Raw genomic sequence first — 23,976 nt, 5'->3', positions numbered from 1 at the left:
GAAGAAGAGGATGAGTGTGGTGCTATCTGTCATAGATATGCGTCTACGCTTTTTTCTTGCGGCTTACGAATTACGGAGAAATTTGTTTGTTTCTGTGCATAATATTATGTCCGTCGAGTAGAGCCTCCGTTCCTCCGGTTTGTGTGTTTGTAAATTGTAAGTGCTGTGAGATTGCTCCTGTGCAAGAACTGAGATAGGACTCTTTGTACTTTGTAGAAGTGTTGTGTTCCTTTAAAATGTTTTGAAATAAAATAATGTTCTTGTAATAAATAAAATTTATAAAATTCTGTTGTTTTATTTTAATTTTAAATGTACATCTAATATTCTATAAAATATATTTAGGTATCTATAGTAATACTAGAATCCATAGTACCGCAATAAAGCGCCATCTGTAACTTTACGACGGTACTAGACCGAGCGAAAGTTACAGATGGCGCTTTATTGCGGTTTCCACAAAATAAAGAGAGTGAGGTCTCTATTCCAGTATATAATAAAGTACTCTGTGTTAAATTGGCGTCTCGGTTAATGTAGCCAGAGCTCAAAATTACTTTCTGTTTGGTAATTATTTGCCATTTTCGGAATATCCCCATTTTTTTTTCTTCCGAAGTTACCCCAATGCACCTTAATATCTTGTTCATCCTACATCATTGCCGGTGTCAAACAATGAATAAGCAAAGAGAATGTCATATACTACGTAACATGAATAAGGAAACACTATAAAAAGTCAATGGTGTCAAATTAATAATTTTTAAAGTTTTCGTTTCGTTTATCTTCAAATCCGTGGTCAAAAGTCAAAATCTAAGTAAATTATTACTGTAATGTCTCTGTCTCTCTCTGATGAGTACTTCAAAGCAAGGCTTTAAATGAACGTGGCGAGAAAAGGAACTAACGCTTTTATCATACAAAAACTTCATTTTTGACAGTTCTCTCTTTAACAGCAGCGCCCCGTCCACGTTCAAGCCTTGGGGCACTTTACAATGCAACAACGCTTTATTTATATGAATGTGAGCGGGGACCGGGGGCGCTGCTGACCTGCTAGTAAGGACAGAGTTAATAAACTACAAATAATAAGGGGAACTGTAAAAAATGGCGTTTTTGTATGATGGCGGCGTTAGTTCCTTTTTTCGCCACGTTCATTTAAATTTTAAAGCCTTGTCCTACGCTTTGTCGGACTTTATTTATATCACAGAGTACTTTTTTATATATGGAAATATGTATGATTTATATTTCGCACCTTCGCGTTCGGTAAGACAAAGGCATACCGCATAAGTGTGAAACATTTTCAAATGCATTCTGCCCTAGTCCGAAGGTATGATTTGTCTGCTGGAAACTACTTTCAAAAGAAGCAAAAGGGGTAAAACGAAAAAGCTTACTTTAGTTCAACATAATAAACATTTTTGTGTACAATCAGAAAAATTGATTCATGGGTTAAAGAAAGATAAATAATAATTATTGTTGCAAATTGTAATAGAACATTTTTTTACATTTTTAAGCTAAAAATTACACATTTTTCTGCATTAGGCAAGTATAGTAAACCAAGTTTAAGTACCATCAAAGAAACTGATTCATGGGCAGACAATAATTTAGATTTGCGACATTTCTTCGGGTAGTCAATTCAATGTTAATTGTGATCTGTTGCCTAAGTTTCACGTAACGCGACCAAATTACGTAGGTTCGACGCAACCTGCCTATGAATCAATTTCTATAAAGAGAGTATACCTACTACATACATCTTACTTTTTAACCGACTTCCAAAGAGGAGGAGATTATTATATTCGGCTATTTTTCTTTTTTTTAGTAGTTTTAAATTTAATAAGCCTAACAGTGCATAACATTAAAAAATAATGTTATGTAGGTAAGTTTAAGTATATTAAATAATAAAATTAAATTTTAACAAAATGATTTAATATCATATGATATGAAAGCCTACATTTTGTGTCCCTTTTTTAGTGATAACTTTTATCACTAAAAACGGGACACAAAATTTTCGCTTTAAATGTTTTGATAAGGTTTTGCTTAAATGTACTCTTTACACAAGCAGCACTATATTTTAGCACAAGGCCGACTTTTAATAATCAGTTGAATTACAATTTGTCTGATTAGATAGAGAACACATTCCATGCAAAACTTAGCTCTCTTGTTAATATGAACTAAACAATTTTTAACACGCTTTTATTAGCTTGGGCTGTGTGTAGTTAACATCCAATGTTGCCATTGGCTGTTAACTACACACAGCCCAAGCTGCAATAATTTTTTATAATTTTTGAGAAAAAAAAGTTGTAAGTTTTTTATTTAAACTATTACTTATTGGAATGTTAGACAACTGTTTTTGCTAAAAGCAGTTTTATACAGGCTGAATGTAAACTACTGGGTAGCCTTTTCTAAGTATAGAGAGTTACATTTTAATACATAAATTATGTGAATAATATAATAATTTATATATTTTACATATATCAGTTTTCACCATAGATTTGACTAGAAGCAGTGCATAAAAATTAAAAAGCATAATACTATAATACTTCATTACTTTCGTTTCGCCTGTTATACTTAAGCAAAAACATTAATATCCTTGACTAGTCCGTTACTATCAATTGATTTAATAGATAATCCCATTAGGTCTTCGGAAAGTCCATCTTGAATATTTCTGGAACGAAACACAATGCCTATTTTTTAAACTGAACAACATTGTAAATCAAAAGAACTGTTTGTTTTTATACCAAAATAATTTGTAAAATATACAAATAATTAAACATAATGTGGTGATTTAAAAAAATATTCCATTTCAATTAAAACATACCTGTTGTTTGTCCTGTTTGTGTCCACTTCTCCCAAAAAGCTGTCGGAATCTTCATTAAGAGACGATTGAGAGTCTGCAAAACACAACAAATCATAGGTTGGCAGATTTATTTTCAACGAATAATATTTTACTGAATGCGGGAAAATGAATAGCAACTAAAAACGCTCAAAAGAAAATCCTGCAATCTTGCTTGAATTCTCAAAACTAAATTCTAATTTCATGATCTACTGATCTTCTAAGAACAGTAGCAAAATAAAAAATTAAAAAAATGCAGACTCAGTTATGTCTGCGACCCTACCGGAGGTGGTGAGGCGGTGCGTGGTGAGATAGTCAGCGCTCAGGTAGGGCGGCAGCTCGTCCCCGCCGCCCGCCCCGCCGCCCGCACCGCCCTCCGCGCCCAGCGTCTCCACCACTGACAACCACTGACCGTTGTGGCACCTGAACCGCTCCACCTGCACAAGCATTCACGTCCACTAACCGATATACGTGTCCATAACTTTGGAATTAATAATTTTTTTCCTTTGAATTCATGAATTTAATTTGTTCGTATTAAGTCACCAACAATTTAAATTCATGACGACGACGTTATCAAAATACTTACTTTGCAAATTAATAAAAACATTGTAGTACATTGTTTTACGTTATTAAATTAGATTTACTTACTTTTATTCTTTCTGCCCATTCATTCTGCATTTGTGAAATGATGTCGAGACAAGAATCGCACATTTTTCGTATTTCCACATTCTTGTCTTGCATGAGATCTATGAGGTAGGCCGGCGCTTCTGTAAATATCAGTCAATGTATTTAAAAAAAACGAATTAAGTACGTCCTTTCTTAACAAAATCGCAATTTATATAATACTGCAATGGTAGGATAGAGATAATAAAATTAATCCTAACCAGGTTTAATACGGACAAAGTGTAGGCTGTAGCAGTGTCGAGTGCGAAAGCGGGGATTACCGGTATTTGAGACGAGGTGCTGAGCGGCGCGGGGGTGCGCCAACATCTGTCGGAAGGCGAAGACGGTCTGGAGCACGTGGTCGTCGTCGGCCTGGCGCGCCCGCAGCGCCGCCACGAGCGCCGCGCCGCCACCCGCGCGCGCCAGCCCCGTCGCCGCCGCCTCAGCCGCCGCCGCCGCGCCCGCCACCACCACCGCCTCCAGCACCAGCTCCGGGTCGCGACCCGACTCTGACGTAAGCGTCGATTATTTTTAATTATTAAGGGCCTGTTTCACCACTTCCTAATAAGTGTTGGATAGATAGTTGGATCTTCACAACTTATTTGACATATTATATTCTCCATACAATATTTATGCACAAAGTTACAAGGACACATTAAAATGTTTATTTATTTATTTAATAAATAAATAAAAACGGAGCAAAACCGTATGTGAGTACTTAGCTTTAAAGATTAAACTTTAATTCGTCCGCAGTGGCGTATTTACCGGCCTAAGAGATCTCTTCCAGAGCACCACACAATTTGTGGATGTATAATAATTGTAAATTGTAATAGATGGGCCACAAAACAAAGAGAGAAAAAAAGGTAAAAGTGAAAAAAAAAATCGATTAACAGGTGCATAGCCCGTAAACAACTTTAAAGGCCTCATTCAGAAACATTTCATAATAACAAAAAATTAAAACCGACTTCCAAGGTAAAAACATTAGTAACATCCTTATACTTAATATGAACTAAAAAGTATTAAATAATTTTTCCATCTAATAATGCCTTTTTTCGAATTCGGCTAAACTTCAACTCTGTACTCAATCTTCATCATTTTGAAGCTGATAGTTGAATCTTCAGTTCTCTGACAGAATATTTGAAACTTTTTGTCCAGAATGGTTGTTTTTCCAAGAACTTCAGTGTCATTAATAAAATTCTTGTGAATTATTATCATCAAAGTGCAATGCTAATAATATTTTGAATACCTGGATCCAACATATTCATGATGAAGGGTATCAAGTTGTATCTGTCAACGACGGCGTTAATGTCGACGTTGTTGTCCAGGTTGAGGATGTTGCTCAGGGTGCCGAGACACTCGATGACGAACTCCTCCGGGGCCTCGCCGTTCGTCGCGGCGCCGGCGATGTCTCCCACGAACTCCTGATTTAAGACGTAGGTTACACGCTCAGTTTCTCATCAGTGCAGTCCATCAATCTGGTAAAGATTCACGCGAAACTGAACGTCTAACCCACGGATTGATGGACATGATCATTATTTTATTATGTACTACCAGAGAAGTTGATTTCTAGGCAGATGGCGGACCTAAGTGATTTGGTCGCGTTCAAACCCATCCAACCGATCACACTTAACATTGAATTGACATAAGGGGACCAAATGACGTAGATCCGTCAACTGCCTAGGAAATAGGAATCAATCAATTTCCTCGATGGTACTTTTCAGTTTTCGGTCATCAGTCTGGCGACAATCGCAGATTACCTATCTCCACACTATACGCTTTCGTCTTAAATTTTCGTCATCTTTTTTCATTCAACTTTCGTTTTGGCGCATTCAATAATTGAATGCGTCAACGAACGCAATGCCAACATTGTTATTTTTGTTCAGTTGCAGTGTCTGTCAGCTTCGCGTCGCTGCCTGCGTCGCGGGCATGCCTCACGTTTGCACTTGACTGCGCTATAACGCATGCCGTTGACGAACAGAAAAAGGCACAGTGTGGACAAAGCTATTCATGGACTGAACTGATGCCAGATTGACCATTTCGTCTACATAGTGATTGATTCTTGTAACAAATAGCCGGTAACTAAATGTCCTTTGTTAAATCGATATTTTCAATAAATATCGATATAATAATATCGAACTGTACATTTTTCGGAATGGAAATTAAGGTTTCTAAGAAATGTCCAAGGGACACCCTTGGACATTATCTTGATTACAAATCTTGATGTTCAATATGGAGAAATTAAGGTTTCTAACCTTAATTTCTCCATATTGAACATCAAGAGTTATTAATAAAAGAGGCAAAAGACAGTCAGATACACTTTCACATAATAATAATAATATATAATAAATGTATAGATATATTAAAACAGACGGAAGACGAAGCTACATGGCACGCATTGGCAATCGTATGTATTTTGAAAAAAAAAAACACTGAATGCCGCACGTCTACCATCAAAATACTAACCACATAAAGAGGTTGATTCTGGGGATGATGGGAGAGGTTGCGCACGAGTTTCATGAGCATCGCGTTCTTGTGTCGGAAGGCCCGGGCGAGGAGCTCGCGCAGGCGGCCCTCGGCGGCCATCTGCTGCGCGGCCGGCGCGCACCAGGCCAGGTTGATGCACAGCGCCAGCAGCACGTCCGTCGTGCCCGGGCCCGACTCGCCGCCACACTCGCTGTTCACGTTCAGCAGCAGCATATCCGTCAACTGAAATATAAACACATACCCCGCGTTCCACTTGAAGTTAAAAAACGCTCAAAATGCCTCCTATTTTAAGCGTTTTGATCGTTTTTAACGTCAAGTGGAACACGGGGATCATATTACGTCTACTTGTGCCTTATCTATTAAAATAACATCAAATGTTTTATGTCGCCTTCCTCTTAAATTGGGTAACCTATAAGTATAGTTATTAATAACGAATTTATAAAAAAAACATACCAATTTAACACAGTCCGACTGGGTGAACATTACTTTGACCCTGTCATCCATACTGAGATGGTAAAGTATTTTCATAGCGAGGTTTATATGCTTATCGTCACCTGTAAGTGTATTATATTATGGTTTTATTTGTTATTAACCTAAGACTCAGAAAGGTCATTATTATTAAATCATCATCATCATTTCATCATTAAACTTTAATTTAAAAAAATTCATTTAATTACAGTCAAATGATTGGTATTTGTCTCTGAGTGCGGCAGTTAGATTTATCTTTATTTAAAAAGCTTTTTGAATTGATAGTAAAAAAATAAATCTAGTTGATATAGTATATGGTAATTTCATTTTCATTATATGGTAAAAACTTACTGGTAAATTGTATAAATTTTGGAAGCAGATTGTTTTTAATCATTTTGTTCCGCAGTTTAGTGTCAAATGATAAATTAAACAATAACTTTAAAGTAACATTGACTAAATCTGGGTTGGCAGAATCTAGAAGTGGAGACAGTTTGTCTATTATTCCTTTAGAAGCCATAGCATTTTTGTTTTCTACAAAAATTGACAGTTTTTGTAAAAATGATACAATAAGAATTAAGAGATCGATATTGGTATGTCTTTCCATAGCTCCTGTAAGCAGACCCACAATGTCTTTTTTGTGCATTTTTTCTTCAACTTTAATGTTGTCAGCTATATTCAACAACATATAAAAAGCCACTCTCAGGAGTTGCTCCTGTCTCTTAGACAATGTCTTTAGTTTCCTTTTCATCTGTTCCTCGTCACTTTTGGAAAGTAAATCATCAGAGGCATTGCATAAATCTTCATGGTAACTGGAACCCAATGACCGTGGCTTCTGTAATGTTACATCTGCAACAGCCCATGTACCAGATTTGGGTCTCCTCTTTGGCTCGGGAATGCGACTTTTAGGCAACTCGGTCTGTAAAGGAAACTCAATATCTTATTAGGGAATAATGGAAGATAATATAATTCATAAAATTAGCATTTAATGAAAATTTACTTTATCTGGGGTAAGAATTTGTTTCTTTCCTTCCACTTTCTCTTTCCATTGATCATATCTTTTGAGTTCATAGTCTATAACATCCATACACAAAGAACCAATTTTGTATTGAATGATAACAGAGTGAAATTCTATGTATGTTGAAAAACAAAAAAATGTATACACTATATTAGTGCTCAGCTCGATACTTCTTTTCCATTCCTCTCTTAAAACTCTTGACAAAGCACTCAGTAAGGCTTCTGAAATAAATTAAGTATACAAACGTAAGTAGGTACATGTAACTTAAGTAAATACAAATGTAAGGAAGTGGATGAGAACAATTATTTTTAACAGATCATGTAATTATACAATTTACAGATAGAATGTGATCGTAAAGGCTGTAACCCTCTCAGATGGAGGTTTTATTTTGTGTAGGTTAGGATGTTGCACATATTGAGCATTAATGTATTATTTACAAATTGTTAAATGTGAGAACATTTACCATTTCTTGCAAGTTCAATTAGATTGTCAGGATTCCTTGCAAGCTGCAAAATCAATGCTGAGCCCTTAATTTTCTCCGGAATGTCATCATATAGTAATTCTACATATTCATCTATATGACCTAATATTGCTATAGGCGCACTTTCCACAGGACTCATATTTCTGTCTTCTTTTCAGTTAAAAAATCTGAAATAAACTGTGATAATAATATGCAATTATGTGTTTTAATCCTCAATCGTGGATTTGTGGAAATCTATTGTTATCGCAGTTACATGTGACCGCTTGAAAGTTGAAGCATTAAATACACTACAACTAACCAATCACAATTAATATAAAATCGGTTTCTTGGCAACATATTTTGTGAGTATTTTTATAGAAAAATGTAACATTTTGGGGCAAGAAAACTTGCAAAGATTTCGCACAGGAAAATCGCGTACCCTAAAAATTATTAGTTTTTAGTACTCCTACACATATAAGTAACTGTATGGTGCAGCTGTATCAACACATAAACAAAGAAATCGAAGGCTAAATCAAATATCGAAATCCTTGCAGAAAAAGCACAGTATTAATAAAGCCCTTGAAACACAATACTGACTACAACAGATTTGACTATAGATTATTAAAAATAAACATTTAAATGATATCAAATACAAAATATGATTTCTGAAACCAGATCAATAATATATTTTGAGCTTTACAAAAAGTCACTCGACATTAAGTAAGCACATAAAAAGAATATGAACATATTAAGACATCACGTAACTACGCATCGCAAAAATGATTAAAATGTTTTATTATTATAACAAAATATATAATCATTTCACACCTAAATCAAGCAATTTTGTTTTTATCAAATTCGAGAAAATGAGACAAATCACAAAACAATCAAAATGGTCAAGTGTCAATCAAAGATATACTACCTGTCAATGTCAAAAACTTTTTTTTTTTCATATAATGGCACTTCGGCTATAACCATGGCCAGTGTCGAGTATAATATTATGGCCGGAAAACAATATTCCTTAATACAATTTTTTATATATTATCGTCAGGTCAGTCAGGTCCAAAGTCTAGTCAAAGTCTAAGTATAAAGTCAATACAGTCAAGAAGTCAAGGCGGTCGATTCAGTAAAGTGGTAGGACGCTTTACTGAAACTTTTGATGGAGTTTTGGAGGGAACACAAAAGAGCACGTTTCTGGTTACTACATCACTCTCCCACACTTGTGCACGATAACGAATATTTAATGGTTAATATCCTACCAATATTACACATTAAAAACCCAGATAACACAATTTTAGGAAAATAATATAAAAACACAACATCACTCTTCCACATTCTCCCAAAAACTCCAATGTCAAAAACTTTGAAGATATTCTTCTTCTTCTTTGGAAATGGGTTAAAACTGACATTTTTTTATTCTGTGACAAATTTGAACGCCAACCTTTTGAACTTGGAATTTATTTTGTTATCTGTTGACCATATACTTTTATCTGTGCTGTTGACTGTTTCTGTCTAGTAATCTGTGGTTTCTGTGCTTACTGATTATTAAAACTGGGGAATTGGTGAATAAATTTTACAATAATAGTGTTTTATCAAAGCATTTCTTTTATATAAAGTTCGTAAAAGTTTTTAACTTTGGTTCTAATCGTACTTTTTATATTTTTGTAATGTAAAATGTGCCTAAACTTTGATAGTGCCTAATTCCATTTCAGACAGTGTGATAAGAAATAATGATAGCGATTTAATCTGATTTTCTCTTGGTTCACAGCGTTCATGTGCTGGTAATTGTATAATAATGTTTAATATATGCATAATAATTAAAGGATTTAAGGAAATCTTATACTAGAAACATACCTTTTTATGTTGTGGAAAAATTACAAGAAAGTATGATGTGCTTCAAAAGTTTTATCAATTTCTCATTTGTGTTTCTTTGTGGAATATAATTGAATTAGTTATGGAGTTGTAAAGTTGGACTGAATGTAGATTATATTATTGTCTTTAAAGACTGCAACATAAGATCATTGCATTTATGTTTGAGTATTTACCACAGTCCTACATTTTAACAATGATTGTAATGTACATACTTACTTATATACATAAGTAATTTCTATATAACATTGAGATTAATACACAACAACAAGAAAACAGAGTGTATAAAAACATTTAAAATACAACTAACATTAAATTTTCCCAACAAAAGAAGAAAGCTAAAGTAAACATTTAAATCTATTACTCTTGGGTTGGTAGTAACAAACAATTTGCTACTATTCCTGGTAAAGAATACAGCATAGCAATTTCTTGCTTTGCCTTTACAAATTAACTGTAATCAATATAACAAAAACCAGTTAATATTATACCAAGCTTCAATAATAAATTAATGGTCTGATATAGAATTCTAGTTGTATAAAAATTGTGCTTTTTGTCATTTTTTCCTATTCCTTTTAGTTTTGGATTTGTTCAACCACACAAAATATTTAAAAAAAAGTTTTATATACAGTGATGTAGAGGTTTCCATAGATGTGTAAATGTTAGCACAACCTTAACTCCAAACAAATTTTCAATATTGTATAGGCTTCTGCAATAAAGGAAGAGATTTCTTTTCTTTATGGAAAGACTTAAACTCTAATTTTAAATTCTAGTATGAGCAAGAATAATGCAGTCAAGTTAAATTGCTTCATATTTTGAAGTATGATAATATAGAATAAATCCAAGATGACAGAAAATACTGCACCGGTGCTCACTGCACCTATATCCTTATCTACTTATCATCAGCTCAGTTTGACAGGTATGTAAAATTTTGTTTAATTCATCAAGCCCCATACAGTCACCGCCGGTGACCGAGACACAATAGAAATTCTATTGTGTCTCGTTTTTCCACGATCGACGGGTTAAATGGAGAATCAAGGCAAAAAACTATAAAATCTTAAAAGGACTATGCCCAAAAAAAACCCATAGTCGATTGAAATAATTTATGTACAGCAAAGTACACCCTAAATAGTCGATTGAAAATATGCAATTAATTTTTTTCAAAACCATAACCGAAATCGATAATTTGAAAAAATAAATCTGAGATAAACAGTGTGATATCTACTTCGAATAAACTAGTTACTTCATTTGTTTTTGTGATCTTTCTCGTGAAAGCGATGTTTATAGACAATAATGTAGAATTAAAGAGAAAAAAAATCGGCCAAGTGCGAGTCGGACTCGCGCACGAAGGGTTCCGTACCGTTATAGAGCGAAAGTATGGAAAAATTGTTTTTTGTATAGGAGCCTCCCTTAATTATTGATTTTATTTTAATTTTGTGATTAAATATCAAAGTACACATATTATAATTGAGGATTTTGTAAACATTTCATGTTTCTATATATAGCCATTATAGATTAGGAGCCAAAAAGGGCAAAAAAAAACATGTTTGTAGTATGGGAATCTTAATGAATCTTAATTTTATTTAGTTTTTAGTATTTGTTGTTATAGCGGCAACAGATAGACGCAATTTGTGAAGATTTCAGAACTCTAGCTTTAGCGGTTCTTGAGTTACAGCCTGAAGACAGACAGACGGGCAGACATCGAAGGCTCAGTAATAGGGTCCCGTTTTTACCCTTGGGGTACGGAACCCTAAAAAACGATCAAATTATAACTGATATAATGTAATAATCCTAAAAAAACAGTGCATAGGTAATATTGTATACATTATTTTCTATACTTACCAAACTAACATTATATACTGTCAGATATAAAAGTGATAAATATTTAAATATTAAATTCATAATTAGTATACATAATTACAACACTATACATCTGTATTAAAATGTTTTTACTATGTACAAATCGCCACACTATCGTTCAAAAGTCAATTAGTTAGGATCGTTTTTAAAGTACTCGGTGATTGTTTAATCCAAAAAGGACATTGTATTTGGGATACAGTGTATGTAGACTACTATACCACATATAAATGGTTTCAATCGATTATGGGTTTTTGGTCCATACATTTTTGGGCATTCACCTTTGTATAAATTCTGTACATGAGGTATCATTATTTTGATTATGCCATAAAATTATTTATATACTTGTCAATTAAGCATTGATAACATTTTTGTATTAATTTTTAGTGGAATCTGCAAACATTAGGAACTCTGGACTTTTTAAACCAAATCCATATTTACAAGTGTTGATAGATGAAAAAATGTCCAGAAGAACAGAGGTGATAAAAAATACATTACATCCAAAATGGAAAGAGGATTTCACAGTGTTAGTAACACCACTCTCACAAATTTCGCTTCAATTGGTTGATCATCATAGCTTTCGAAAAGATCATGTTATAGGAGAGAAAAAGTTAAGTCTGTTAAAGATACTCCAGTACTTTAATGGAAAATGTGAAAATGCAGAATTGACAATTGGTATGTATTAAAAACATAATATAATATATTAATCTATATAAATAAAAATGGATTTTCAATTGTGTTAGTAACGCTAAAACTTGGAAACGCTGAATGGATTGGGCTGATTTTAGTCTTAAAATATTCGTAAAAGTCCAGGAAAGGTTTTAAAGTAGTGACACAAAGATCACCGGGACAGCTAGTAACTAATAAGTATATATGACTCATATTTAATGTCACTGTAAAACTTTTAATACTGTTACATTGTAAATTTCCTTTATGATCAAAAAGTGTTCCGGCAATTTTTTATTCTTTTGATGTTTTAAAATTTAAGTAATTCACAGCTTTAGTATTATGTATATATTGTGGAGTAAAATGATTCTGTCATTAAAAAAGAAGTGCAGTTTAAATTTAAAAGAAGTACTTAAAATCATGCCTTTTAACCCTTTCATGTAATCTAACATTAGGGTTTTTTTAAGTTGAAATAACCTAATTAAGTACATGTTTTGTAGATCTAATGAAAACAGTGTCCCAGGATAAAGATAATGCTGCTGCATCAAATACAGAAGTAAAAACTGCAGAACTTGTTTTACTATTGGACGGCCTGAGAATAGACCCTGCAATTCTCAGTCAGTCTATTGAAGTTCTAGGCGAATCCTCTAGTTCGAGAAGGTGTCCTCTTATAGAAGGCGTCCGTGCTAAAATAAGAGTAGGAAATGATTTGGACTCACTAAGATCAATGCTAAGAGCTCAGACTTTGAGAGTAAGTATACTTATTTACATTATCCAGAACTTAATCTGAATGGGCATGTATATTGTATAGTATATGAATTGAAAGGGATACTAATTTATTTTCATCTAAATGTAAACAAGGCTAAGATGTGACATTTTATATTATGGATAATATAAAATGTCACATCTTAACCACACAATAAGGAAAAACGATTGCACAGTAGTTTGGTTAACTTTTAAGTTTTCGTTTTTGTTAATATAAATCGAAATTGAGTAGGTATAGAACAAAATTGCAAAATTTATTTCTGGTATAGGTAGTATATGTTTACTCGGAGCGCAAGCTTTATAAAAAATATTTTTGGGGGAAACCCCTTGTGATTTAGCTTTTATAGTCACGTACATGCTATCCCGTGTCTCCAAGCTTGTATATGGAGTAAATTGATGAAGGTAAAATGTAATATAATACATTCTTCCTCAAGTAATATCATTGATAAGAAGTAGATAAGGTTGTGAATAATTTGTGTATCAACAATAAAATAAATGTATGTTATTTACCTTACTATCATGTTATCTAACCTACCTGTAGCAGTGCTTTGTTACACACAATTTGTTTGGACAATTTCTGAATCCTACCTATTGTTCTTATATAATTGCACCCCGCACCCTTAAATTGCTGGAGGCATTAAACCCGACCGCATATTATCTGAATTTCTGCTCAGAAAAATTCGGATGCCCCGCCGCATTCATACATTTTGGCACATCAGAATTCGGATAGTATGCGGGGTCCACAACAAAATGTATGAACAGGGCGGGCGTCCGAATCAAAAATTTTGGATAATGTGCGGCCGGGTTTAAGTTTAAGTTTACATGTTTATATTATTGGTATATTCTAGTATTACCATATACTAGACACTAGTGCTACTGCTGTACTCATAATATGATCGATGTCGGTAGCCTCCGCCGGGTCCCCCGCCGCTCAGCAACGGCGTGGCGGGCGTGAGTGCGGTGGGCGGGGCCAGCGGCGGCGCGGAGGGCGTGGCCGGCCCGTCGCACGCGCCCGAGCCCGCCGCGCCTCAGCCGCAGGCGCCCGCCTCCGATGAACCTCTGCCCGCCGGCTGGGAGATGAGATACGACCTCTACGGCAGAAGGTACGCCCAGCGTGCGCCCATCAAACGGAGCAGTGTTGGTCGCGGCTACTAGCATGCGCTGTATTTTAAACGTGACGCGCTTCGAAATTTAAACGAAGATAACGCAACCTTGTATCATGTATGCCGCGGGTATGGTCCGCGACACCATTAACGCGCTTCACACGCTCGTTTGTATCGCGTTTCTCACGCTTTTGAATTTATAAAAATGCAACGTAACATTTTCAAATACGCCGCAATCTATCTATACTTAATTCTATACTTAATATTATAAAGCGGAAGAGTTTGTTTGTTTGTTTGAACGTGCTAATCTCAGGAACTACTAGTCCGATTTGAAACTTTTTTTAATGTTAGATAGCTCATTTATCGATGAAGACTATATTTTATCACGTTAAGACTAATAGGTGCAAAGAAATAGAGGAAAATGTGGAAAAAACGGGGGAAATTATTTTAAAGGCCTTATTTGAACGCGCCAATGTCAGGAACTACTGGTCCGATTTGACAAATTCTTTCGGTGTTAGATAGCCCATTTATCGAAGAAGGCTATAGGCTATATTTTATCACGCTAAGACTAATAGGAGCGAAGAAATAGAGGAAAATGTGAAAAAAACGGGAAATTATTTAAAAGGGCTTATATACGAACTACTGGAGCAATTTTTCTGTTATTTGGCATAGATAAGAAGTAGACCACGTGAAGGATACCACGTGATAGGCTATTTTTTTGTGGAATAATTTGTCTGTGAAATATCTAATTTAAAACGGAACGTCTAGTTGGCAATATTTAGATTACGAGAGGGAAAAGTTGTATGTATCACACCACAAAAAACACAAACAAATACAGTATAATAAAAGGACGATTGCACAAGGATAACGTGTATTACATGTCGTAACCTTAGCTTAATGCGAAATAACACTTACACATCGACTACTATAATAACTAGCTAAAAGCCGTGCTTTGTGAGGGCTCGCGTCATCACACCTTAACTGACTCATAAATAATAATTAACTAGCTATTTGACCGAGCTTTGCTCGGTATTCGATAAAACACGAATAAAATGACATTTTCTAAAAATGATTCCTAGCTAGATCGATTTATCGCCCCCGGGAACCCCCTATATACTAAATTTCATGAAAATCGTTGGAGCCGATTTCGAGATTCCAATTGTATATATACATATATACAAGAATTGCTCGTTTAAAGATATAAGATAACACATATTATAATTTATACCTATACATATAAATAAAAATTACTATGTCAAAGCACAGATCAATAGGCGCGATAGGTTTTCCGTAAAGTGTACCACAAAATGTACAGGTTGCGGGACATACTAGGGCTCGCTTCGCTCGACCTGATTAACGAGATTGTAATAGAAACACTACGGCGCAGGTACTACGTGGACCACAACACGCGGTCGACGTCGTGGGAGCGGCCGCAGCCGCTGCCGGTGGGCTGGGAGGTGCGGCGCGACGCGCGCGGCCGCGTCTACTACGTGGACCACAACACGCGCACCACGACCTGGCAGCGGCCCGACACGGAGCGGCTGGCGCGCTTCCAGCACTGGCGGGGCGAGCGGCGCCACGTCGTCGCGCAGGGCAATCAGCGGTTCCTGTATCCGCACCAGGCGGCGCCCGACACACCGCGCGACGCCGCCGCAGGTCAGTGCCAGCTGCTACCCGAGCGCGAACACGGGGGGATTGGTGGGTAAACCTCGACGCACTCGAGCGCCGACATAGTCCCATCCCTGGCGCCTTCCCCCGGAGGTGGCTATTTAATGTATTTTTCCTACACACAAAAAGTTCAGTGCTAGCCGAGTAGGCGCCCGGACTTTTTTTATGAAATAAGGGGGCAAACGGGTTACCTGATGGAAAGCAACTTCCGTCGCCCATGGACACTCGCAGGATCAGAAGAGCTGCAGGTGCGTTGCCGGCTTTTTAAGAGGGAATAGGGTAATAGGGGAGGGAAGGGAATAGGGGAGGGTAGGGAAGGGAATAGAGTAGGGGATTGGACCTCCGGTAAACTCACTCACTCGGCGAAACACAGCGCAAGCGCTGTTTCACGCCGGTTTTCTGTGAGAACGTAGTATTTCTCCTGTCGGGCCGGCCTATTCGTGCCGAAGCATGGCTCTCCCACGTATAAACTTGACACGGACTTGTCTGTGACCCTCCTATTAGTAAAGATATTTACGAAAAATACGTAGTCTATGACTGAACACAGTCTTAGTTATATACAGGACAAAGACAGACATTAAGTGTCAAAATATCGATTCTTATTTGCTGTGTTTACCCATGAATAATAATTATAATTTCACTTGTGTTTTGCTTCAGAAATTAGTACACAAGCCCGGTGCACTTGCTGTACATATTAAATACTTCGATAATATCAGATAAGATATGACGTTATTTACACATGCTGACTTTCTATTTGTAACTATGTAAAAGGAGTAATACATTTTCTGTTTATATTTTATCTTAGATAATTATTTCGGGTTCTCGCTCAATACTCAATAGTAGGTATATATATTTATGAATCAGCTCCAGCATGCTACATTCATTGGGGACACGTAGTAGCAGTCAGCTCTATTTAAATGTGCAACTTATTTATTCGTCCGTTCTGCTTACTTAGGACTCAACTCGAACTTGACATACGCCTTAAATTGATTTTAAAGTATTAACTCACAGCAATCAATGGCAAATCATAGTAATAATTATTTTAATGAACGTCACAGGAAGCACTGCGGCGGTGGGCGGTTCTGGTGCGAGTGCGGGTGGAGCGCCGCCCAGCATCAGCGCGCCGAGTGCCGCGGGCGGGGCGGGCGGTGGGGGCGGGGCGGGCGGCGCGAGCGCGGACGACGGGCTCGGCGCGCTGCCGGCGGGATGGGAGCGCCGCGTGCAACCCGACGGCCGAGTCTACTACGTCAACCACAAGAACCGCACCACGCAGTGGGAGGACCCCCGCACGCAGGTCGGTGCTTCACTTCTTGGTTTTTAGGGTCCGGCGATCGAACGCGTAATTTTATATGTAATTTAAAAACATGCTTGATAAACTATTAGTTCTAAAAATTTAATAAAGTTCATGCCCCGGAATGCATGCTAATTATGATTGTAAGTTTTGCAAAATATTACTGGAAATAAATTATACTGGAATCATATTCAAACATAAATATGGATTGCGCTTACATGACATATTTGGATGCATAAACTTATTGGCATTATTGCATCACGTTTCTTATTTCACGTTTAGCTTTGTACCGATTATGATGCACGAAATGTTTTGATATTGTTATGCAAAACCAAAATATGATAATTGATAATGCTGGCAGGCGCCTTGCAATGTCTGGCTTAGGGGAGACTGATTGATAGATGTGTTAGACACACATCTTTATTCACTCATTATTACTTATCCTACCTTATATAGGACACACTACCGTCGCATTCGTGCCAAAATTATAAAACTAAAATTTGTTTGGAATGTTTAATTAGGGCCAGGAGATAAGCGCCCCCGAAGAGGCGGCCCTGCCGCCGGGCTGGGAGATCCGCTTCACGGAGGAGGGCACGCGGTACTTCGTGGACCACAATACGCGGACGACCACATTCCAGGACCCTCGACCCGGCGCGCCCAAGGGGGCGTACGGGGTGCCCCGCGCCTACGAGCGCTCCTTCCGGTGGAAACTCAGCCAGTTCCGCTACCTGTGTCAGAGCAACGCCCTCCCGAGTCACATCAAAATCACCCTCTCCAGGCAAACTCTGTTCGAAGATTCATATCATCAGGTCGGTTGGATTAATATAAAATATTAGCAGGATTTGACTCGATTTTGCCTCGCAAAGTGTGGACACGTAAATAAAGATGTGTTTATCTTGTGTTATTCGAGTGCGAGCATGTGTTTATTAACAGACTTCAAAAAAGGAGGTTATCAATTCGACCCGTACGTATGTAATATTCCAGAACTGCCCAGTTTTCGAATATGTTAGTATATATCAGCGTCTAAATAAATGTGCCTTTCAAAAGTGTATGTATGTATATTCTTATGTTTGTGTTCGCATATCTCCGGAACTACAAGTACGATTTGAGTAATTCTTTTTTTGGTGTACTTACTAGGTATCGTTTAACTTAGGGGAAGCTGCGAGTGTCATCAAAACCGGTTCAGTAGTTTTTGAGATTCGCGTATCGCGTACGATTTTGCAGTCTGTTTTATCTTTTTAAAATAATATTTCATATTTGCTTATAAACTCATTCATAAATGACAGATAATGAGGCTGCCGGCGTACGAGCTCCGGCGGCGATTGTACATAATATTCCGCGGCGAGGAGGGGCTGGACTACGGCGGCGTGAGCCGGGAGTGGTTCTTCCTGCTGTCGCACGAGGTGCTCAACCCCATGTACTGCCTGTTCGAGTACGCCAACAAGAACAACTACAGCCTCCAGATAAACCCCGCCAGCTACGTCAACCCCGACCACCTGCTCTACTTCAAGTTCATCGGCCGGTTCATCGCGATGGCGCTCTACCACGGCCGGTTCATATACTCCGGTTTCACCATGCCCTTCTACAAGAGGATGCTGAACAAGAAGCTGACCACGAAGGACATAGAGTCCATAGACCCGGAGTTCTACAACTCGCTCGTGTGGATAAGGGACAACAACATCGACGAGTGCGACTTCGAGATGTGGTTCAGCGTGGACTTCGAGGTGCTGGGCCAGGTCATACACCACGAGCTGAAGCCGGCCGGCGACAAGGAGCGAGTCACCGAGGTGAATGTTTCATATTACTCTGTACGAGATTTAGGCCCAATTTCGCCAACGTGTATTAATTTTAACAGTCGTTGATGAAGTTGGACCTAAGCTAGCAATTTTAAGGCAAACATTGTTGCAAGACAATTTTATATAAACGTAAATTTATTTATTTTAAATAATTAACATTATTTAGAACAAGATAATGACCACTAATCACGTCTTCTATATTAAGGTAACATATGAGACATTTTTAAATTTCAGAGTAACAAGGAGCAATATATTCAACTCGTGACTCAATGGAGAATGACCAGAGGCATAGAAGAACAAACGAATTCTTTCCTAGACGGTTTTAATGAGGTTAGCAAACATTTTATAAAATATTTCATCCCAATAGGCGTAGCGACTTCGGCAGAATAAATAGCATTGAGAAAGCTCCCTTTGTATTTAGCTTAAGGGCGCTGAAATAGCGTTTTGAAATTTCACAAGCGTGATCTTAAAACATTTTATCCACCTGCAGCATCACAACTTACAGATCACCGTTTTCTCTTTAAAGTTTTACAATGCATAGTGTGAAATTGTGAATGCATAAACGATCTTACAGTTACATTACAATGTCTCCAAAAATGGCAAAGGTATGGTACCTTTGCCATTTTTGGTGACTTTAAAAAAAATATTACATTTACGGATTTTTTTAATTTTATATCATTTAAATGAAAGGAATTGGTTAGGTTATTATTGTTGTTCAGGTTTTATCAATGATCATGTAACACAGTCTTTCCCAAAGTGGGCGATAACGCCCCCCCCTGTGGGCGCTGAAGGTCTAAAGGGGACGGTGTGGGACCCAGAAAAAAATGGGGGCATTGTGTAGAGGCTTGGGCGGTGATATATTTCATCTGGATGCATTTTAAATTACAACAATGGGGGTGCTAAAACATAATTTATTATCAAAGTGGGCAGTAGACAAAATAAGTTTGGGAAACCCTGATGTAACAGGTGGTGCCGCTGGAGTGGCTGAAGTACTTCGACGAGCGCGAGTTGGAGCTGATGCTGTGCGGCATGCAGGAGGTGGATGTGGAGGACTGGCAACGCAACACCATCTACCGCCACTATACGCGCACCAGCAAGCAGGTCGCCTGGTTCTGGCAGGTCGGTCGCCCCCATAAAGTTTATACGTGGGAGAGCCATGCTTCGGCACAAATGGGCCGGCTCGACCGGATAAATACCACGTTCTCACAGAAAACCGGCGTGAAACAGCGCTTGCGCTGTGTTTCGCCGAGTGAGTGAGTTTACCGGAGGCCCAATCCCCTAACCCCTACCCTATTCCCTTCCCTATCCTCAACTATTCCCTTCCCTTCCCCTCCCTACCCTCCCCTATTACCCTATTCCCTCTTAAAAGGTCGGCAACGCACTTGCAGCTCTTCTGATGCTGCGAGTGTCCATGGGCGACGGAAGTTGCTTTCCATCAGGTGACCCGTTTGCTCGTTTGCCCCCTTATTTCATTAAAAAAAAAAAAAAAAAAAAAGTAATAATTAATATACCTAGCGGAATGTCAATAATATAATGTCATACGTGGGAGAGCCATGCTTCGGCACAAATGGGCCGGCTCGACCGGAGAAATACCACGTTCTCACAGAAAACCGGCGTGAAACAGCGCTTGCGCTGTGTTTCGCCGAGTGAGTGAGTTTACCGGAGGCCCAATCCCCTACCCCATTTCCTTCCCTAACCTCCCCTATTCCCTTCCCTACCCTCCCCTATTCCCTTCCCTTCCCTACTATATATTATTCTTTCCATAACCGGTATCCTTGAGATTTTACGTTGGTTAAAATATTAGTCTAGTCAGGAAGAAGCCCAACTAGATCGCTTTGCGTGGTTGCTTCTTCCGCTAAACCAATTCGTTGTCTATGATGCCGATATGAGCAGGTATACACTGTTATATAATCTCTTTGCCAGACCTAATCAAACTTAAAATACATGCCACGATATCATAAGCTAACTGCGTACAGTACTCCCAAATTAATAATGCGCATGGAAATCTTCGCTAATTGTCGTAATCACGAAAACACCCGTTTCAATGAAACATAATATAAGAGCCCCAAACAATGCACTTGCATTTTGCACCTTGTTCAAAGGAAATAGAAGTAAATATCATATAGCCGGTGGCTGTCCGCTGTCGCCGGTCCGTCAATAAGTGTTATAAGTTATAACCACAGCTATAACTCACCGGGAAGCCATCGTGGCCACCGTGGTTGGACGTTCCAAGCAACGTCAGGCGCCTCTACGTCGCTGCAAAGCGCTATTTTCCTAAAGTTAAGTTCAAAACAGCGCTTGCAGCGACGTCTTCCGACGCTCGGGAAATACGACCGTTGCCGAAAAATTACGAAAATTTCTATGCGCATTATCACTTTGCGAGCACTGTATATCGATTATTAGAAGAATATTTTAATACGTGTTGAAGAGCACTCTTGGGGCCGCAAAAAACGATTGAAGTCTTTATTACAACAAAATGAAGCAGCCAATATTTTACAGCATTTTAAAAGTTGTTGCGGTTATTTCAGTTCGTCCGTCAGATGGACAACGAGAAACGCGCGCGGCTGCTGCAGTTCGTGACGGGCACGTGCCGTGTGCCGGTGGGCGGCTTCGCCGAGCTCATGGGATCCAACGGCCCGCAGAGGTTTTGCATCGAAAAAGTAAGTTTCTGTATGAGCGACCGCAGACTTACAATTTCAAGTTGGCCAACTAAATCGCATAGTAAACCAATAGCTATACCGACTAATGAGAGCTCGCACATTGCATCCAACTAAATAATTGGACACCGACGCGATCGTATAACAACCGCGATTCCTTTCCGATTACCTACAAAATTAAAAAGTTGTCCAATTAAATTGTGAAACTACGCAATTTAGTTGTACGATTCGACTCGACCGACTTGAAATTGTATATCTGCTGTGACCCTTTATGATAGTACGGTAGCAGCTAATAAAATTGATGCGTATACTTAACGCTCAAGTATACGCATAAGTTTTATTGTAAAGTTTTTTCGTTTTGTTAATTTGAGGGCATGTAACACCAAGAATGCCCTCGAATTTAATCTTCCGATAGTCGAGCGCGGTCCCACACTTGCTCGCTTATCAGCAGGTCTCGCGAGAAGTTTTAGTTTATGGGAGTATACATTGTAAATTAATTGTACCTGTATATACTTTTCAATATCTAGCTCATTTACTAATTACTATTTCATTTAATTAATTTATAAAATACATGTACTCTAATAGCTTTTTTGTTTTATTTTAGGTTGGAAAGGACACATGGCTGCCTAGATCACACACGTGCTTTAACCGCCTGGATTTACCGCCTTACAAGAGCTACGAACAATTATGTGAAAAGTTAAATTTTGCAATAGAAGAAACTGAAGGTTTCGGACAAGAGTAAATTAATTACGTTGGCTAATTTATTAGGAAATTATTGTAAATTATTTTAGTTTTAAATGCACCAACCTTAAAGAGGCATTAATCACAAATCAATTTTGGTGCGATTTTTATAAAAGACCAACCAAAAAATTGTATGAATATTTGTTTAAACAATAATAATTATATATTGTGTAGATATTTTAGTGTATGATGTCAGTTATAGATAAGAATTATTATGTTTTAAATATATATACACGCAACTATAAAGTTCAATAAAACATTATATTCAATTCATCTTATTATTTCAATTAATTTCTGTTCAATTTTATTATAGTGAGTGTGGCAAATTGCACCTACCCGCCAACTGCGCAATGTGCGCCTTGGAGAGTTCCAATCAGCAGTACAATGGAATTATTATAGCTATATGGCGTATTTGCCAGTTGCCGGGAAGGCGCGCTTTGCGACACTCACTATACATACTTCAAGTATGTATAGTTATATAGTATGATACTTGATATTAAAGTTAAAATACGACTGAGTAGTGAGTATATTATTAATATTAAATTCAAGTATGCGTACCTACCTGTTGTCATTATTGATATCGATAATAACCATTAACCACAAACTAAAAAGTGTACCGCAATAGCTAGACAGTTAGTGTTTCTTCAGACAAGCGGGAACCGCGCGGTTTCCACGCAGAAACCGAGCGGTTAAGTGTAACGCTGTAATACATCGGTTCCCGCTGTGTCTGAATAAGCACTAAGTACTAACTGTCTAGCTATTGCGGGTCTATAAATACAGCCTGGTGACGGACGGAAGGCGATAGGCAGCGAAATCTAAGGGCAGGGAAATCATCGTAAAAATCTACGACGTCGCAGAACGCATCTTGGAAATTTGCGATGCGTCAGCGACATTTCCGATGAAATTTTTGCGTTGTAACAACACATCGCATTTCTGTGCGATGTTGTTTTTGGGATACGACGCCGCAACGCAGTGTTGTGTCCTGGCCCTTAGTAAAAATCTGCGACGTCGCAGCACGCATCGTGGAAATTTGCGATGCTCAGCGACATTTCCGATGAAATTTTTGCGTTGTAACAACGCATCGCATTTCTGTGCGATTTTGTTTTTGCGATGCGAAGGCGCCGCAACGCAGTGTTGTGGCCTGGCCCTTATTACCTAATATATATTAGGTAATAAGGGCCATATAATATATATACAATATAGGGCCATATAATATATATAACATAATGAAAATACCCAAAATTATAGACTATACTAATTATAATAACATTTTAAACTTTTGCGTTGCATTATAATTAAAACTTTTTAATCGGGACCTTACGCGACTTATTCAAGTAGTAATGCTTTAATTCGTAGTAGCATTACTACTTGAATAAGTCGCGTTACGTCCCAATTAAAAAGTTTTATTTATACTTATTATAGTCTACCAGATATGGCAAAACGTGAGAAAATAAATTGACTCTAGCACAACTTTCCTTAAATTTTGGTTTTTCTATGTTTAATTTTCGAAATTCATAACGTATTGCCTGTGTAAGCGTAATCCATAAGTTTAGCTATTAAATAAGACATTTTAAATGGATATTTACATGAGAAGTATTGGTCAGATTAGTGTGAAAGCCCGAGAAAAACTAAAATAGCTGCCATTTTACAACCGTGAGAGAGAG

At 37.7% G+C, this 23,976-nt stretch overlaps 2 protein-coding genes across 4 annotated transcripts; one reads left to right on the top strand and one right to left on the bottom strand.

The window, feature by feature from the left end:
• Nucleotides 1–1,894: 1,894 nt before the first annotated feature.
• LOC121728030 (kinesin-associated protein 3) lies at nucleotides 1,895–8,794 on the bottom strand. Its single transcript, XM_042116130.1, has 12 exons — nucleotides 8,731–8,794; nucleotides 7,906–8,090; nucleotides 7,425–7,663; nucleotides 6,779–7,343; nucleotides 6,413–6,513; nucleotides 5,939–6,181; nucleotides 4,722–4,896; nucleotides 3,757–3,984; nucleotides 3,461–3,579; nucleotides 3,096–3,249; nucleotides 2,798–2,870; nucleotides 1,895–2,644 (listed from the first exon to the last, which is right to left on the bottom strand). The coding sequence occupies exons 2-12, from the start codon at nucleotides 8,060–8,062 to the stop codon at nucleotides 2,548–2,550; spliced, it is 2,151 nt and encodes a 716-aa protein (XP_041972064.1). The 5' UTR covers nucleotides 8,063–8,090; nucleotides 8,731–8,794; the 3' UTR covers nucleotides 1,895–2,547.
• Nucleotides 8,795–9,445: 651 nt separating this feature from the next.
• LOC121726682 (E3 ubiquitin-protein ligase Su(dx)) lies at nucleotides 9,446–22,581 on the top strand. Of its 3 annotated transcripts, none has more exons than XM_042114167.1 (14): nucleotides 9,446–9,464; nucleotides 9,615–9,683; nucleotides 10,542–10,687; nucleotides 12,013–12,300; nucleotides 12,792–13,042; nucleotides 13,966–14,159; nucleotides 15,547–15,815; nucleotides 16,886–17,121; nucleotides 17,640–17,927; nucleotides 18,405–18,905; nucleotides 19,149–19,244; nucleotides 19,881–20,033; nucleotides 21,443–21,574; nucleotides 22,176–22,581. In XM_042114167.1, exons 3-14 carry the CDS (start codon nucleotides 10,615–10,617, stop codon nucleotides 22,311–22,313), a joined length of 2,619 nt encoding a protein of 872 aa, XP_041970101.1. In that variant the 5' UTR covers nucleotides 9,446–9,464; nucleotides 9,615–9,683; nucleotides 10,542–10,614; the 3' UTR covers nucleotides 22,314–22,581. The 3 variants fall into 3 exon arrangements, with proteins under 3 accessions (XP_041970101.1, XP_041970092.1, XP_041970110.1); XM_042114158.1 differs by having other exon boundaries at nucleotides 9,464–9,517; XM_042114176.1 differs by lacking the exon at nucleotides 9,446–9,464 and having other exon boundaries at nucleotides 9,543–9,683; nucleotides 13,966–14,160; nucleotides 15,644–15,815.
• The last annotated feature ends 1,395 nt before the right edge of the window (nucleotides 22,582–23,976 follow it).

Source organism: Aricia agestis, chromosome 1 (assembly GCF_905147365.1).
Source record: "Aricia agestis chromosome 1, ilAriAges1.1, whole genome shotgun sequence".
Lineage (NCBI taxonomy): Eukaryota > Metazoa > Arthropoda > Insecta > Lepidoptera > Lycaenidae > Aricia > Aricia agestis.
Note: the sequence above shows the minus strand (reverse complement) of the source record. Positions and strands in the feature narration are given on the sequence as shown.